The sequence below is a fragment of the Lissotriton helveticus genome, chromosome 12, assembly GCF_964261635.1.
Source record: "Lissotriton helveticus chromosome 12, aLisHel1.1, whole genome shotgun sequence".
Classification (NCBI taxonomy): domain Eukaryota; kingdom Metazoa; phylum Chordata; class Amphibia; order Caudata; family Salamandridae; genus Lissotriton; species Lissotriton helveticus.
The window spans coordinates 33,113,612-33,128,572 of NC_136073.1; the positions used below are offsets into that span (position 1 = coordinate 33,113,612).

General features: G+C 43.6%; 1 protein-coding gene across 2 annotated transcripts in view; it reads left to right on the top strand.

Moving 5' to 3' along the window:
• SRRT (serrate, RNA effector molecule) overlaps positions 1-14,961 on the top strand; it is a 157,730-nt gene that overhangs the window by 67,407 nt on the left and 75,362 nt on the right. For both annotated transcript variants that reach the window (XM_078669832.1, XM_078669833.1), the window contains exons 7-13: positions 4,457-4,617; positions 6,814-6,921; positions 8,824-8,962; positions 9,699-9,952; positions 11,176-11,237; positions 12,465-12,543; positions 12,809-13,072. In XM_078669832.1, the coding sequence (XP_078525958.1) occupies positions 4,457-4,617; positions 6,814-6,921; positions 8,824-8,962; positions 9,699-9,952; positions 11,176-11,237; positions 12,465-12,543; positions 12,809-13,072 (1,067 nt within the window). The remainder of the gene's footprint in view (positions 1-4,456; positions 4,618-6,813; positions 6,922-8,823; positions 8,963-9,698; positions 9,953-11,175; positions 11,238-12,464; positions 12,544-12,808; positions 13,073-14,961) is intronic.

A 14,961-nucleotide genomic window follows, 5' to 3' on the forward strand; every position in this document is an offset into this window, starting at 1 on the left:
AATAAGGTGTGGAGTTGGCAGAGGTGGGTACACCTCCTATTCTCAAGTTCTGCTGGTTATCCTGCCCAAAGTGGAGGTGTAAACTGGGGGCTGCCTCTTGCTGCTAGCAGCAGAGGCTGGGGGGTCGCATTACAAAGGCAGCAGGCCTTTGAAGCTTCTCTCTCTCTCGAGCACTGTGCCCATCCTGGGGGAGGTGGGGAGACACCTCTGCCCATGATTTGCATAGTTTCTGGTCCCAAAGAGCAGAGCTTCTCGACCAGGGGGTCCAGAAACATGTCTGGTGGTGGCAGGCTGCTTACAGCCAGTCTGTGACCACACGAAGGTGAGAGGGTCATCAGGGGGCACAGCTAAGGTGCCCTCTGAGTACATGTTACAATAAATCTCACAATGATATCAGTGTGGGTTTATTGAAATAAGTAGCTTGGTACCAAACAATCCTGGGTTCAGGGAAGCCATTGTTGTGCTGTGGAACTAGAGTTGACGAGATTCTAGCCTATGTACTCTTTATGGCTTCCTTGGCATTTAAAATCTCTCTGAATGGCCTTAAATATTTAAGGGGCATATCAGATATGTTGATACCTATAGTATACTTCAACCTATCGTAGGGTTGGAAGGCCTGCCAGAACGGTGGCTTGCCTATACTTTAGGCAGTGCTTGATGGCATGGACACAGGCAGTGTGCCTTGTTGGCGTCATTTTTGTTAGCACCAGTTTACTATTTACTAGGGACTTAACAGGGGGCCTGAATGGCCAATTGTGGAATCGTTTTTAGGGAAGAAACCCTAGCACAAGGGTCCTGGTTGGCAGGGACCCAGTGCACTACAAACGCAACCACATAAATACCAGGCCAAAAGTGGGGGCTAACCAGGTCAAGAGGCACTTTCTCACAGCAGGGTGTACTATATCTCCGGTGTGTGCATATCTGCATGAGCCAATATGCCCCTAAAATATTTAAGTCTATTACTTAATATTGTAAGTACCAGGGAAGCCAGAGGGAGTACATGGGCCGGAAACGCGACAACTCAAGTTCCCAATACCATGATGGCTTCACTGAATCCAGGACCCTGAGCTCAGATCTACGACCACATAAGAAGCCGGGACATCAAAGAGCCACGCCAGCATGAGAAAAGGACTAGGCCTGCCTGCTACCTTTCGCCTCTGCTACAAAAAGACTACTCGTCCTGCATGCCCAGTGACCTCCAAAACCCTGGGAGGACTGCCTGCCTTCAATTAAGACTCTAAATCTCCCGTGGACAGCAGACCTGTCCAGAAGAAATTATCTGCAAAGAAAAAGAACTCTGCCCTCAGCCACTGCAACCTCTCCTCCGGGTCCACCTTTGCACCCGACATCCACTGCCAGAGTCCAAGTGACCCACCTGCATCCTCAACTTGAAGTCTCTTCCCTAACCGCAACCTGCCTGATAAGAGATTTCTGATGCCTAAGGGTACCCCTACACCCAAATCCCCTGGGCCATGGAGACCTCAACCATTGGTACCCCTACGTCCCCTAGCATCCTTACTTACCTGGGCAGCAGTGGGTTTTCTTCGCTCAGCCTCCTGGCCTGAAACTGCAGCCTTTGTTTGAAACCGATCTCCTCCCTTGACGAGCATTATTCGCACAGTGCTGTTGGCACTCCGCCCCCGGCCACCCTCGTGCCGGTGTGGGTGTAAGTTTGCTGCTGCCTTGTGGATACCCACCACCCTCCCCTTGCTTTTCCCCTGCTTACCTTAAATCCAGGAGATTAACCTTAGGAACTGCTATAATCACCTGTGAGCAGCGCATCTTCAATTCCCCATCCACCCCCAGTCTCCATTGGTTAACTTTGGGTGTTCAACCTAGACTGTGACCTCTGCACCCTGCTGCCCCTGTGCCACTGGTGGTGAACCTTTTGGTCCCAACTTGAACCTGGCCCGGTGCTGACCTCAAACCTGCTAACTGGATTTCTAAGTCGTGTACTTAGCTGTGAAACTGCATTCTTGTTTTTCTCCCATAGGTTAACACAGCAAAGCTTGAAAATTGCACTGTGTTCACTTTTGAAGAAAATAAAGTGTTTTTCCTGAAAAATGTACTCCCCTTTTTGTGAACATTTTCATCTTTAAAATAAATCTTGAAAGAAGCTTATTATTCAAAAATTGGTGTGGATCTCCTTTTTTATTTGTCATTTATTAATCAATGTGTGCATATAATGTCTTGCACTCCTCTGTGTTACGCCTAAGGCTGCTTGCCCACACCCCCCAAAAATCGAACAATTTGGGTTTACACTTCTGGGGGAATCTCTGGACTCTGTGCATAATATAACAACTTAGTGGTGTGCCATATACAGAACCAGATTCCTACACTTGTAGAATCTAGATCTCCTGAACCCTCCGGTGGATCTTTTTTGTTTAGTGTCCAAATTCTTTGTATACATTGGTGTCCTATTCTTTGAGTGTCCAGTACATTTCTTAAATTGTTTTGTTGCTATTTAAGTGCTTAACACTTGTTCTTTTGTGTAAGCCTTGCTGCTCAGAGCCTCAGTAACCCAGGGTTGAGCTGAGGGTTTGACATACCAATCCCTTAAGAAGCCCTAGGTTTAGTAAGTGTATTACACGGTGGGTCGCACAACTACACCACATGATATTCCTCATTTCTCCACATCAGTGATACTTAGTACTTCTAAAAATATCTGCCCAGCATTTGAGAAACTTTTATCAGAGAGGATCTGCTAACCCAGCATGGTCACCCGAGACATCCATACCTCAGAGAAATTAACCTTAAAATTTGACGTTGGATGTCCTTGAATTTAGTGACCTTAAACTACCTGAAGGCTCCATATCAATCCTGCAATAAGCCCACAAACCTACCACAAGAGCCTGTTACGTTGCAAAGTGCAACCATTTCGTGCCTTACTGTGTAAATAGACAGAACCTCTGAACGCATTGATGCAAGATATTTTTTATTTCTTACACTTTTTAAAGGCATGCTTGGCTTCAGCATGCATCTGGTTACATTTACCAAGAAGTAGCTGCTTACATGCGGAACAGACAACATACATCTTCATTCGTAATCCCAGTCCTATAGGCATTATGAAGGGTCTTGAGAGTAATTCCTCCAAGAACAGCAGTGGTTCCGACGTGCAACCCTAATGCATTCCACCCTAGATTTATGGAACCCCTTTTTGAGCCAATGCACTCTTGTCAGATACAATACATTTTTTGTGGTAATCACTTCCTTACAAAGGATAGGGTGAGTTGAAAGCCTTAACAGGAGAGGTGCCTTTCATACAGGAACCCTAGGATAGAGTTGTCGTAATTACAAATCCCCACTTCTTACCAAACCATTGAGTTACTACTCTTTTTAATGCGCCATGAAACAGTGGCAAGTGAGCATTGCACACATTAAAAGTTGTGAGCACCAATTTATTTAGATGGAACACAATGGATTTGCAAGAGAAAGCAAACCTTGTTGCTTTCGCAAGACCCCGCCTCGGAAATCCTGTTTCAACGTCGGGTCTTGAGTACTGACTAGTCAAATGCATCCATGTATGTCTTGCTTTGCAAATTCAGCTATGCAAAATGAAGCCCACAGTAGCTTTCCAAAGTAACATACCTCGAACAGATATGCTTGCTACATGGTCAACTCCACGCACCTTGATTAAGACTGTTTGATATCCAAGCCTGCCAAGAAGGTGAGGAGGGGCAAACAGTACTTGGCTCTTTTTTTCCAAACATCTGCTTAATCTGCTCGCTAGCCTCTTCTTAATGGGGCATACACTGCTTTATACCGTCGTTACATAGTATGTGATCTACAGCAGAACAAGCGACAAATGGAAAATGTTATCTACTGTGTCACTATCGTTTTTCAGATATAAGTGCAGTAGATTTACATACACCATCTTGCCTCCCCAGTGCAAACATATGCCTTAGATGTTTTCTTAATTAAAGCATTCATTCATACATAATGCAGCTATACACATTTACTGTGAAAAACACGATTTGATGTGCAAGTCTGTCTTGGTGCACAGAGGATTCACAAGTTAATTCAAAACCAAAATCTTCATAGCAAGAAAAAAAGCAACTTGCAAACATTCATGCTCCCACTAGATGGCAGGAGTACGCAGAGCTTGTAAATCACCTCACGCTTATCAACCAATAGTTATAGCATAAGCCACATTTTCCTTCTAAAAGGCAACTGGACCAGTTCTGGGGGGGGTTAACCAAATATGCGCTCGATTTACTGTCCAGGACAAGATAAACCTGCTTGGTTTTAAGAAAACCCAAACCATTACAGGCAGCTTAAAATATTGTGGCACCCCCACAAGAAAGAGTGGAGACCAAAAAGCACTTTGCTGCCTTTGGGATTAAAAGCTGTGTGGATGAGTTTCTGCTCTCCAGGCCTGCATTCTCTCTGCCACATGAGCTGCTGCTGTTCTTAAAATATTCATACCTGGTGTGGTTTGATGTTTTCTTTTTCCCAGCTGTGATCAAAATGGAAGGGGGAACAGATCATGATCTCAAAATCCTGGAGATCGAGGAAGAGGAGGAAAAGCAGAAAGCCAAACGGGCCTTGGAGGAGGCAAAGCCTGTGGAGAATGACAAGAAGGCGTCTGACAAGGAAGAGGAGAAGGAGACTAAAAAGGTAAGAGCAGTCAGCGTACTGTCTGAACCGGCTGTGACGACTTCATGAAGTTGGCCATGACCTCGCTATTCACTGTAGCTTGATGTCCCAGTCTGTGTTCCATCGTTCGAATGTCGCATTGAACCATCAATATCCCTCTAATCACCCCAGCTGAGGAATATGGCCCTCTGACTCCTTTGGGCGTTCATCGTTGAAGCTTCATAAAAATAAATAATTATCTCTACTTCGTATTGATGAAGCCTGTGTTTGCTGCTCTAATTTAACATTGTTCCTATTGCTGTGATTATTAATGATGTAAAGGTTTCTGAAAGTACCAGACATTTGCAGGAAACAGAGTTGGCACTGGAACGGAGATAATATTTTCTTGATCTCGTTTCTGATTACGAACAATTTTTTACCTTAACACTTTTTCATTGATTGCTGTTTTAATTTGCGTAGTACTTGCACCACCTTTTTAGTTTGGCTAAAGCTTAATATGCGCCAAGTAGAAGGATTTATCGTTGATATTTTTAGCCCAACATATACATCATTATCTTCCTTGTGGGTGGCAAATTGAATTTAGACTTCCCATGTTGAATTTAGACACCCATGTTTGGTACCAGAACACCCCTGTAATCAATACCTGGGTTTGTGTTCTTCCACAATGGTCCTTGGATAAACTGCCTTACTGTAGCACACCCAAAGTTGGCAGATCCATGTGGTACTTCAAGCTGCAACATCCCCTGAATTGGGTAGAGCTTCCTTGTTATCCTTTCAGGAAATTCTCCATCCTGATGCTCGGCTCATGATGGAGAATATGCGCTTGCCTAATACACTCGAAATTTTGAGTGATTTAGAGCTTAGCATTAGCACCTGTGCTCTTAAACGTTCACTGAACCCAATTCACAGGCTACTCGCGAACTCAACAGCTGCTTATACACCTTCTTGAATATATATTCTCCCCCCCCCACCCCCAATCAAATTAATTTGTATCTGAAACAAACATCTGCCACCTTTCAGGCAATGTTTGGACACAAACTGGCTGCTTTTCTTTAGTGAGGAAATCCTCCCATGGTCATTAGCCAATTTTAAAATCATCATTTACTTAATTTACGATCATGAACCTCTGTGATATTTCCTTAATTAACCCCAGACTGGGCATTACATCTCTAGGCGTTCTCTTCGCAACAGAGGTGAAAAACAGGAATGCAAATGAAACTGGTCACCCAAATGTACCTTGATAAAACTGCTTCTAAATGCAAGGATTTTGCAAGAGCAAAATCATGTAAACAACCGTCTGAACCAAAATAAACTACACACCTAAAAGCTACCTGTAAAAAATGTAGTCTGCAAATGGAACTGCTCTATCCCACCATATGTCTCCCACTCACTACACACTGTCCAACCATGTTGCCTGTAGTTTGTCAACGTTCCTCTCCTTGCTGCTCCTCAAAGTTTTTGACCCTTTGAACCACTTAGTCCTCCTAGAATGGCACTACTATGATTACTGAGCCACTCCCAAACAGTTTCAGCACAGTCTAAGAGTCCAACTGCTCATCTTGTAAATACTATGACCCTGGACTCCAGATACCACCTGTATCACTGCTCCTCCAAATATGTTATTTTTATTTTTCTGTAATATATGTAGCAATCTGTATTTACCCTGTGAATGTGATGCTAACTTAAGTAGGCTGTCTTTATACCTACACCTCAACTGAAATAATCATGTTACTTATTTGTGTCTATTTAATATTACAGCTGTTAGTTATTTTTTGTACAGTGCAATGCTAGACATACACCTGTTCAGTAATAAATATACCAGAACATTGCAGTTGAGGGGATCAAGGAGGCACAAATTCTCCCATGCTGCCCTCATCGTGGAGATTCTGTACAGGCCTAAAATGCTAATCGCAAAGGACAAACATGTAGTACCGGCAACACAGAATGATTTTTAAGGCTTTACAGGACACCCACGTTTGGATGCATGTTAGCCTTGCTGGCCTTGCCTGAGGAACCCTTATACATTCCAAGGTGAAGAAGAGCTCAGAACTTGCTTCGTCCCACATAATTACTACTTTAGTGGGAAAGAAACATTTAGAGCTGACTCTTAAAAAAAATGGTTCTTTGCGAGACAAGAAACCACCTTAAGTGTGAATCTGCCTCTAGCTTTTGCAAGCAGTCTTTGCTTCATCCTTGAATATTCTCTCCAATCTGAAGGGAGAAAACAGCGAGACGCCTGCAACGGAGGAGAAAGTAAAAAAATCGTCTGATGCTGAGGAAGAGAAACCAGTGATAAAGGAAGAGGTGGATAAGGAGCCGAAGAAGGTAATTTGTGTGTCTGTGGGAAAAGGACTTGTGGAATAGTTCTGAGAAAGTTGGATCATAGAGGTCGAGAAGTTAGAAAGCTTGATGGTGACTCAATTGATGGAAATAAATGAGGAGTGAGTGTTTGTTTGGTGTGTGATGTTTTTTGGGCATGAGAGGGAGGTTACTTTGGAAATTCAAGGGTCGGCCGGGTGAGAGCTGACTCAATAGGGGAATAATTAATGCTCAGCCATTGACTTGGCATCACTTAATATCTTGCTGTTAAAGAGCTCCATGCCACGCCTCTAAGTAAATTCAAGGCACTTTCTCTTTGTAGTGGTCTGCCACCCCTTTATTTTTTACTGCATGTTTGTTCTCTCACATTAGTTCTCTGCTGTAGGCTAGTTTCTGCCTGGCGCCTTGCCTCTCTATTTTAGTAAGTGATAGACCATTTCAGGGAAATGTGTATGGAGCCGAGCACTGAATGTTTTTCTCTTTGCAGCAGCTGGTCATCTGTTTCCCTAAGTGAATGGTTTCAGTAACCAGAGGGCAGGCTGGAAGACTGGTGCCTAATTCTGAATGCAGCTAGAAATGTTGTCCCCATACTTGGAAGTGCAGTTTTCAAAACTCAATGTTTTTGACTGATGTTTTAAGTCGTAGGAAATTGCCCAGGGGCCCACATTCCAAGAGGTTCCCTGGGAAAATGAACCTTCTGTCTACTTGACTTCTAGCTATTATATTTTGACCTTTAGTTGTGTGCTGAGCCATCCTGTGCAATATATCATTTTGCATTGTGTGGAATCAGTTGGGCTTGACATGTCTAATAAAACTCAAAATTGTTCTGCGCAATAGGCCCCAAAATAGTTTCCATGACACTGGTTTTTGATTCTCTTTCGCAATGGTGGCATAGGAAGGTAAGCTCCAGAATCCCTAATATTGTCTCTCCCTGTGCTGCATTTGACATCTTCTGTTAAAAGCAGGCCAAGGCGTTAGACCTGAAGTATGCCAGTGATGGTTCTTGATGTTGACCTCTGCCAGGCTGATATTATTAGTAGTGATGTTCAACGAAGCGCAATGATAGCCTTATTCATTAGCTTTTAATATATCACAGGCCCCTGATTCGTAAAGGAACAGTTTGGAGCTGAGAAGACTTCTTGGATCATGTATCCGTATAAACCATCAAATTATATTTTTGGTCCCAGGGCAAAAACGGTACAAGAGTCCGAATTCTCATGATAGAATAATTCAAGCTATATCACAATTTTAGACTTATGTAATACCAAATTTTAATCTGTTGATGCATGATAAACGGGGCATCATAGCATTGCACATGGCACAATTGGGCTGGACTAATGTTAGCAGTACAAAATTCCGTTCAAATTCCCTCTTATTTGTAAACTTTGTTCCCACCGGTTTAATAAGATTGTCCCTAAATGATCCACCAGATTTTGTTGTGTGCAGACTATTATGTGATCCATTCTGTACTCTAACTTTACCTAGTTAGGGTGTTACAGGATAATGCTCTAATTACACCATATGTGATGCTCCTGACCTTGTGACAGCTAATCTGCTTGGCGTTGATCCTTCAGGAGCCTATGACTAAAGGGATACCCCTTCATATCAGACCAATCACCAGTGCCTCTTCACGTTTCCCCAAAGTCAAGCCACATAGTCTTCCATCTGCAAATCCATTTGAGATAGTGAGGGAAAGTGTTGCACATGTATCTAAGGTTGTGAATTCAAACTTGGGACCTTCATCACAAAGTTTAGATGACTTTATTTCTTCTGTTGAAAACCTTGATAATCTCATGGGTTTGTGTGGATTTAGGTCTAAGAAAGCACTTTCAGAGGTGCTGGTCTGAGAATTGTCTTCATGTTTCCTTTACTTATCCCTCTCCTCTTGCCCTTTTCACACACATCAAGACCACGCCGAAGAAGGTCAAGAAATCAAAGAAAAGGAAGAGGAAACGCAGTGGAGATGACAGCGATGAAGATGACTGCAGCGCTTCAGAGTCTGATTCCGAATCGGAGGGAGGGCGAGTGGAGGAGAAGGTGGTGAAAGGTGAGATTGGGTCTGTTATTTGTCTTCCTGAAGTCTCTCACAAAATCTTGTGTGCGCACATGCATGTTGGAGACATGTGGCTGAGGGTCCTGGTTAGGTTATTCAATGTCCACACTCCACCTGTCGGTTATTCGATGTCCACATTCCACCTGGTTCCCAGGATTTCTAATCCAGGATGTTCACTTAAGATCAATTGATCTACGGAGTAAGATTGCAGGGGTTTGTAAAAAAGAGAGCCCTCTAGTAAAAACTAGTTGTCTGTTGCGTACCATCGTACTGGCAGATGTTCCAGCTTTACCACATGTCTGACAATTGAGCAGCTTGTATTGTGATCCTTAATTTGAGTGCCATCAATTCTGTTCAAGTATCTGAATAAACATTCCTCTTGAATACTGGGAAGTGCTATTAGTTACACCTGTAATTATTTTCATGGGAACTATGTTTTTGGTGTCTAAGAATATTGAGGAACAAAAGCTCAGACCTAATGCAAGCAGGAAAAGCTTATTTACATAAGGTCACACATTGTGCTAAAGAGCAACTCATTTCAGGCTCCTTTGCTGCACTTGCTTTAGATCACGCTTTTACTTTGCAGTTGGTTTATATACTGTTTGATTTATAGTGATGGGTCACTCTTCCATATAAAATATTCCTGCGCTGGATGGCTCTGCTAGGCTGAGCGCCTGTGTTTCCTCTTAGGCATTTTATCAAATTACTTTGCTTCTATTTCGTAATTTAGAAGAGGTGAAAGAGATCAAGGAGGAAGAGAAACCAAAGCCCAAAGAAGAACCAGAAAAAGAGAAGGAGCCTGAGAAAAAAGAGAATGGCAAAGAGGACTCGGACAAAGAAAAAGAAAAGAAAGAAACGGATGAGAAGCCGGTCGAGAAAGAGAAAGAGAAGGATGATGAGGTCAAGCCCCGGCCCCTGCACCGAACCTGCTCGCTCTTCATGAGGAACATTGCTCCGAACATATCCAGGGCAGAGATTGTTGCGGTAAGCCAGCTTCTCTTGTTAGGGCAGAATGAAAGCTCCTGGGATGTAGGGGTAGGTCTTGCAGCTGCTTTTTTTCCCCAGAGCTGCTGTCTTTTTAGAGTCTTCTTCCTTGCCTGATACTTTGGCATGTCTTAATGCGGATTGTCTCCCTTAGTTATTTTAGTCATTCTGTGTCCTTTTTGTCTTTGGTGGCCCAATCGTTCAAACAGTGCTCTCGTCTTTCCGCAGTCTATCATTTACACTCAGAAAAGGCAGTCTTGTGTCTGCTGTACAATATCCAACGACAAACTCAAACTTCTGTCCTTATCAGTCCCATCCATAGGTCAAGAACTGACTCGTCTGCGGTCAGTCCTCCATGTACTGTAAACATATGCAGATCTTTGACAACCCTCCCTGGCCTGTGTACACATGCGTAAAACTTCTCTTTTTATATCAGTACTCCTGCAGACATAAGTCTGGTCACCATTCCGTTTTTGGTGATGCCTCTTTTACCATCATCAGGCTAGCCACCTTTTCAACCTTCTTAGTTTTGTATTCCAAATGACTCCCGCCATGGTTACAAAAGCAGGTTAGTGTGTTCCCAGTAGTCCAATTTTCTAAATGTTGATTTGCAGAAAGATGCTGGTCTTCCCCATACTCCATATCTAGAACACCTGTTTTCAATCTGGTATTTTTTTGCAGTGCTTCCATTATTCTGCTCCATTAGGAAAAAAGGATATATGTGAAAGATATTTTTTTCCACTTCAATCCCCTCTTTCATATCTCTTCCCAAGACTTTCCCAGCCTCCTGCAATTGTCCCACCACCTCTGAAACCATGGGGTCATGCCCATGGAGTTCAGTCAGGACGGAGTCACTCATGGTCTGCTTGAGAGAGTAGGCAAGTTAGCTTTTTCACTTTGTGGGTGCTCTTACCCATGAAGTGCATTTGAAAGCCCCCAAACCCCCTTGTGGCCTCAAACACTTTTCTACTGTCCGAGAAATAGTGTTGATCCGTGGTCTTGCCCGTTAACCTGGTTGCCTGTCCACCATTGATGGAAGTTCCTGTGCCATGCTTGAAATCTTCTGACACTTGGGCGTTTTAGCCAGTGATAATGCTGCTGTTTTTTGGTTATGCTTAAATATTAGCCCTTGTCTCGGATTCCAATCTAACTTGCTGGATTTGCCCTATCTAGAGTTTGCAAATAATTCTCACTTATTTTCCATTTCTTCCCCACTTTCTTAGCTTTGCAAGCGGTTTCCTGGCTTCATTAGAGTGGCGTTGTCTGAGCCTCACCCCGAGCGAAGGTACTTCTTTGTTTCTCAGCCTGCCTTTCTCATACAGTGACTGTTCTCACCAGCCCAGTGTGCATTGTTTTACCATTTGCTATGAAAACAAAGATTGAAAACAATATAACCATCTGTATATAAGGCTATTTTTAACTCTGGATGATGCCTGAGGTCCTATTTGGTCCTCAGATAACATCACATTTTGGAACTGTCTTACCATCATTGAACACCAGCATCGGATTCTGTTTTTCAGTCTCTGGTCTGGAATTAACTCTTGGAACCCACATTTTCATGACTGCCTACTGATTTACTGTTAAACTGTTCCGTTTATGCATATCCAGCTAGCTGATGCAGACTATTCTTTACCTATATTGGTAATGTTTAAAGTGGAGAACAATAACCCCTTTCCTGCATGTGACCTCCGGCTACAGCTCTATATGTAATCCCTGCTGCTGCAAGCTGTTTGATTGTTGATCTAATGCATGGTATGAACAGCTATGATGGTTCACCTGTGTAATTCCATTATGTGGAATAGCCGGGAGGGGTTGTGTTATTCCATTATGTGGAAATGGGTTTGGTGGTAATCTGTGTAATTCCATTATGTGGAATAGCCCGGTGTGGGTGTTCACCTGTGTATTTCAATTATGTGGAATGGCGAGATGCGATGTTTCATCTGTGTAGTTCCTTGGTAGGTTTTCTGGTTTAGCTCTGTATAATCCTATGATGTGGCAAGTCAAAGAAGTACACCTCCAGTCTCCTGTCAATTGGGGTGGTTCAGCTGTGTCCATTTTGATGGGGACTGCAGTGGGGGTTCATCAGTGTCTTTTCCATGGTTCCTCAGCCATGGTAGCTAGGCTGGGTCTAATTCTCATGGTCATTTTTGCTTATATTTGAAGCTATAATCATGTAATTCCATTGTATGGCCTGCTGTGGTATCTCAGCTGTTCATAATTCCATTGTACAGGTGTTACGGCTCCGCAGTTTGTAATTCTGTTGTAGTTATGACCAGCGATGGTGATTCAGTTCTAGGTAATTCCATTGTTTGCTTACACCTTTGCGTGCCAACTCTTTTACCATCCCTGGGATAAAGGAAGCTAGGCTGTCATGTCCCACTAGTACTTGAATACAACTAACAAATAATTGTATGACTTCTGAAGCCTGCTGTTTTTAGCCTTTTGAGTTTGGTTAAACATGGTTTTCTTCTCTTCTCTCTGTTTCCCACTTCTCCCTCACCTTCTTTCCTAGGTTCTATCGCCGAGGCTGGGTCAAATTTGATCGTAGCGTCAACATCAAAGAAATTTGTTGGAACCTTCAAAATATTCGGGTACGTTTTGGCCATGGGGAGAGGCTTGTATGGTTTCCTTTAGCCTTGTCTCACAGATGTGATCTGCGTGAGTGGGCATGACTATCTTCGCATGTGTTGCCATTCACCACAAGTGGGTTAGGTCCAGGCAAATGAGGGGCCTTCTGACCAGTAACCATCTGCTGTGTGTGTCTTGTTTATTTTATTGTTTCATTGATGACATCACTTACTAACCTTCCTGTGAGACTTAAGTATTATTCCAATTCTCTATTTTTCTCCACTCCAGCTTCGTGAGTGTGAGCTGAGTCCCCTGGTTAATCGTGACCTGACCAATCGAGTACGCACAGTGAATGGCATAACGCAGCACAAGCCAATCGTGCGCAATGATATCAAGTTGGCAGCCAAACTCATCCACATGTTGGATGACCGCACCTCGCTGTGGAACCGGGAGGAGAAGCCGGAAGCCAACGACTCCGCAACTGGAAACAGCACTTCTGTGGGTGTCGATACCCCCATGATTCTTGATGCTTCGATCGGCATCAGCACCACGGTAGGTGTCTGGCACAGCAAAAGCGATAAACAAGATGCTGCACTGAATCACTTCTGCACCCAGTTGTGTTACTTTAAGGTTTGTCCTCTGATTCAAGATGTTGCCTGTTTGCAGGTTCTTCTTTTCCTCAGGAATCAAAAGTTTCCTCCAAAAAGCACATGTTCACTTAAAATCTGCATTAACCCCCCTCCCCCCACCACCCCCCAGCCTTCTATTTGAACTTTTTAGGGCTCGCCTGCTGATGCGCATAGCTGGCGAAGCTCTATAGTGGCTTATCCAGAGTTTAACCACTGGCGATTCCACTGGCGATTCCATGCAGTGCATGTGCTTTTTAGGTCATTGCGCAAGCCCAAGCCCTAAAAAGCGCGTGCACAATGCCACCAGCCGCCTGCCTGCCTGCCTCGCATTACCACATCAAAGGCAGCCCAGCCTCCCCTCCCACAAGCTTCTCAGCGTGCGCTCTGCATTTCTCCTCCCAGCGCCGGCCGTACTTTCAGTTTCACGTGAACTGCTCGCACCCACCCTCTTGTTTTTTTTCCATGCTTGTCTTCTCTTCACCTTGTCTCCCTTTCCATCTGCTTTCACTCTGGCCATTACTGCTTGACGCAGCGGGGTAGATTTGCTTTATCAGTATGTCTGGACGCTTTCCCACTGCTGTGCTTAATGTTTATTCAATTCATAAAGTGTGTTAACAATGATACAAAAAACATTTGCCTTTCTCATCTGATTCTGAAAATGTTGCTACAAACTGCTATGGTACAAGTGCAATCTACTTAGTTCATCGCATACATTGTGTGACTGGTGCTGGCAATTTTCCACATTGTTGTGGAGCTCGCATTGAGAAAGGGTCATTCATTGTGTATCAATGGCGCATGCACGCATGCAAGCTGCGTGTTTCTTCAAGGGCCTCTTGCACGATGTGCGCATTATTAGAATGCTTGAAATACCTGCTAAAAACATGTTTTCCCAAACTTAATTGCGACCATGTGTCCAAAGCGAAAAAATAAAATATATCTAAATAAAAAAAATTAAAAAACAGATCCCAAAACATCATGGGCACAGGCACAAAAACGAACACAGGTACTACACCGCAAACTCGTGCACTGGTGCAGGTTTTGATAATATAGCCCCTGATGTTTTGTGAATTGATTTTTATGTTAGTTCAGATTAATAGTAGTGCACATTTTATAGCCCATCCACCTCTAGGCGCTCTTCGGCATATTCATCAGGTTTCTGTTTTGCTTTAAATAATCTTTATTAGCGTTGCAGTGGGAATATTGTTCACAAAGTTCCATGGTGTTTGCGCTGGAATAATACATGAAAGGCTTAATATCCGGAAAAAATGGAATTGCAAATGTGTAAGGCTGAGTTTTCCTTGTTTTAAACGTGGGCAGAATTAGAAAGGATGCTATGTTTTAGAAAGCTGCTTTCGCCACTCACGAGTTTAATTAACGCACAAGCGGCAGCTGGTCAGAGGTGGTCTACAAGACATTCTAAAGCTGCAGAGATGTGGCTGATAAGAGTTTCCATTGCGTCTCACCCACAGACCCTGTACAGTACTTCTGTTAATTAGTTTAGTGGGGAACATCAAAAGGAAATGTCACCATGTAAAGGAAATGTCACCATGTAAAGGTATTTAACGGTTCGAGGCATGTGGGCTGCTAAATTCATATCTTAGCATTAGATCGCCGCCTAGTGTTGGGTCCGGATGATCGCACATTGTTGTCCTGGAAGAGTCTTCGAAGTATTCTGAGATAGGTGGCTCCTCCCCTGGACTACAGTGCGCATGGGCATCGGCTCCATCCCCAGATTGTTTTTTTCCGCCATTGGGTTCGGATGTGGTCTCGACGTCTCTCTGTCGAAACCGAGAAAAACTAACTTTTAGCGGC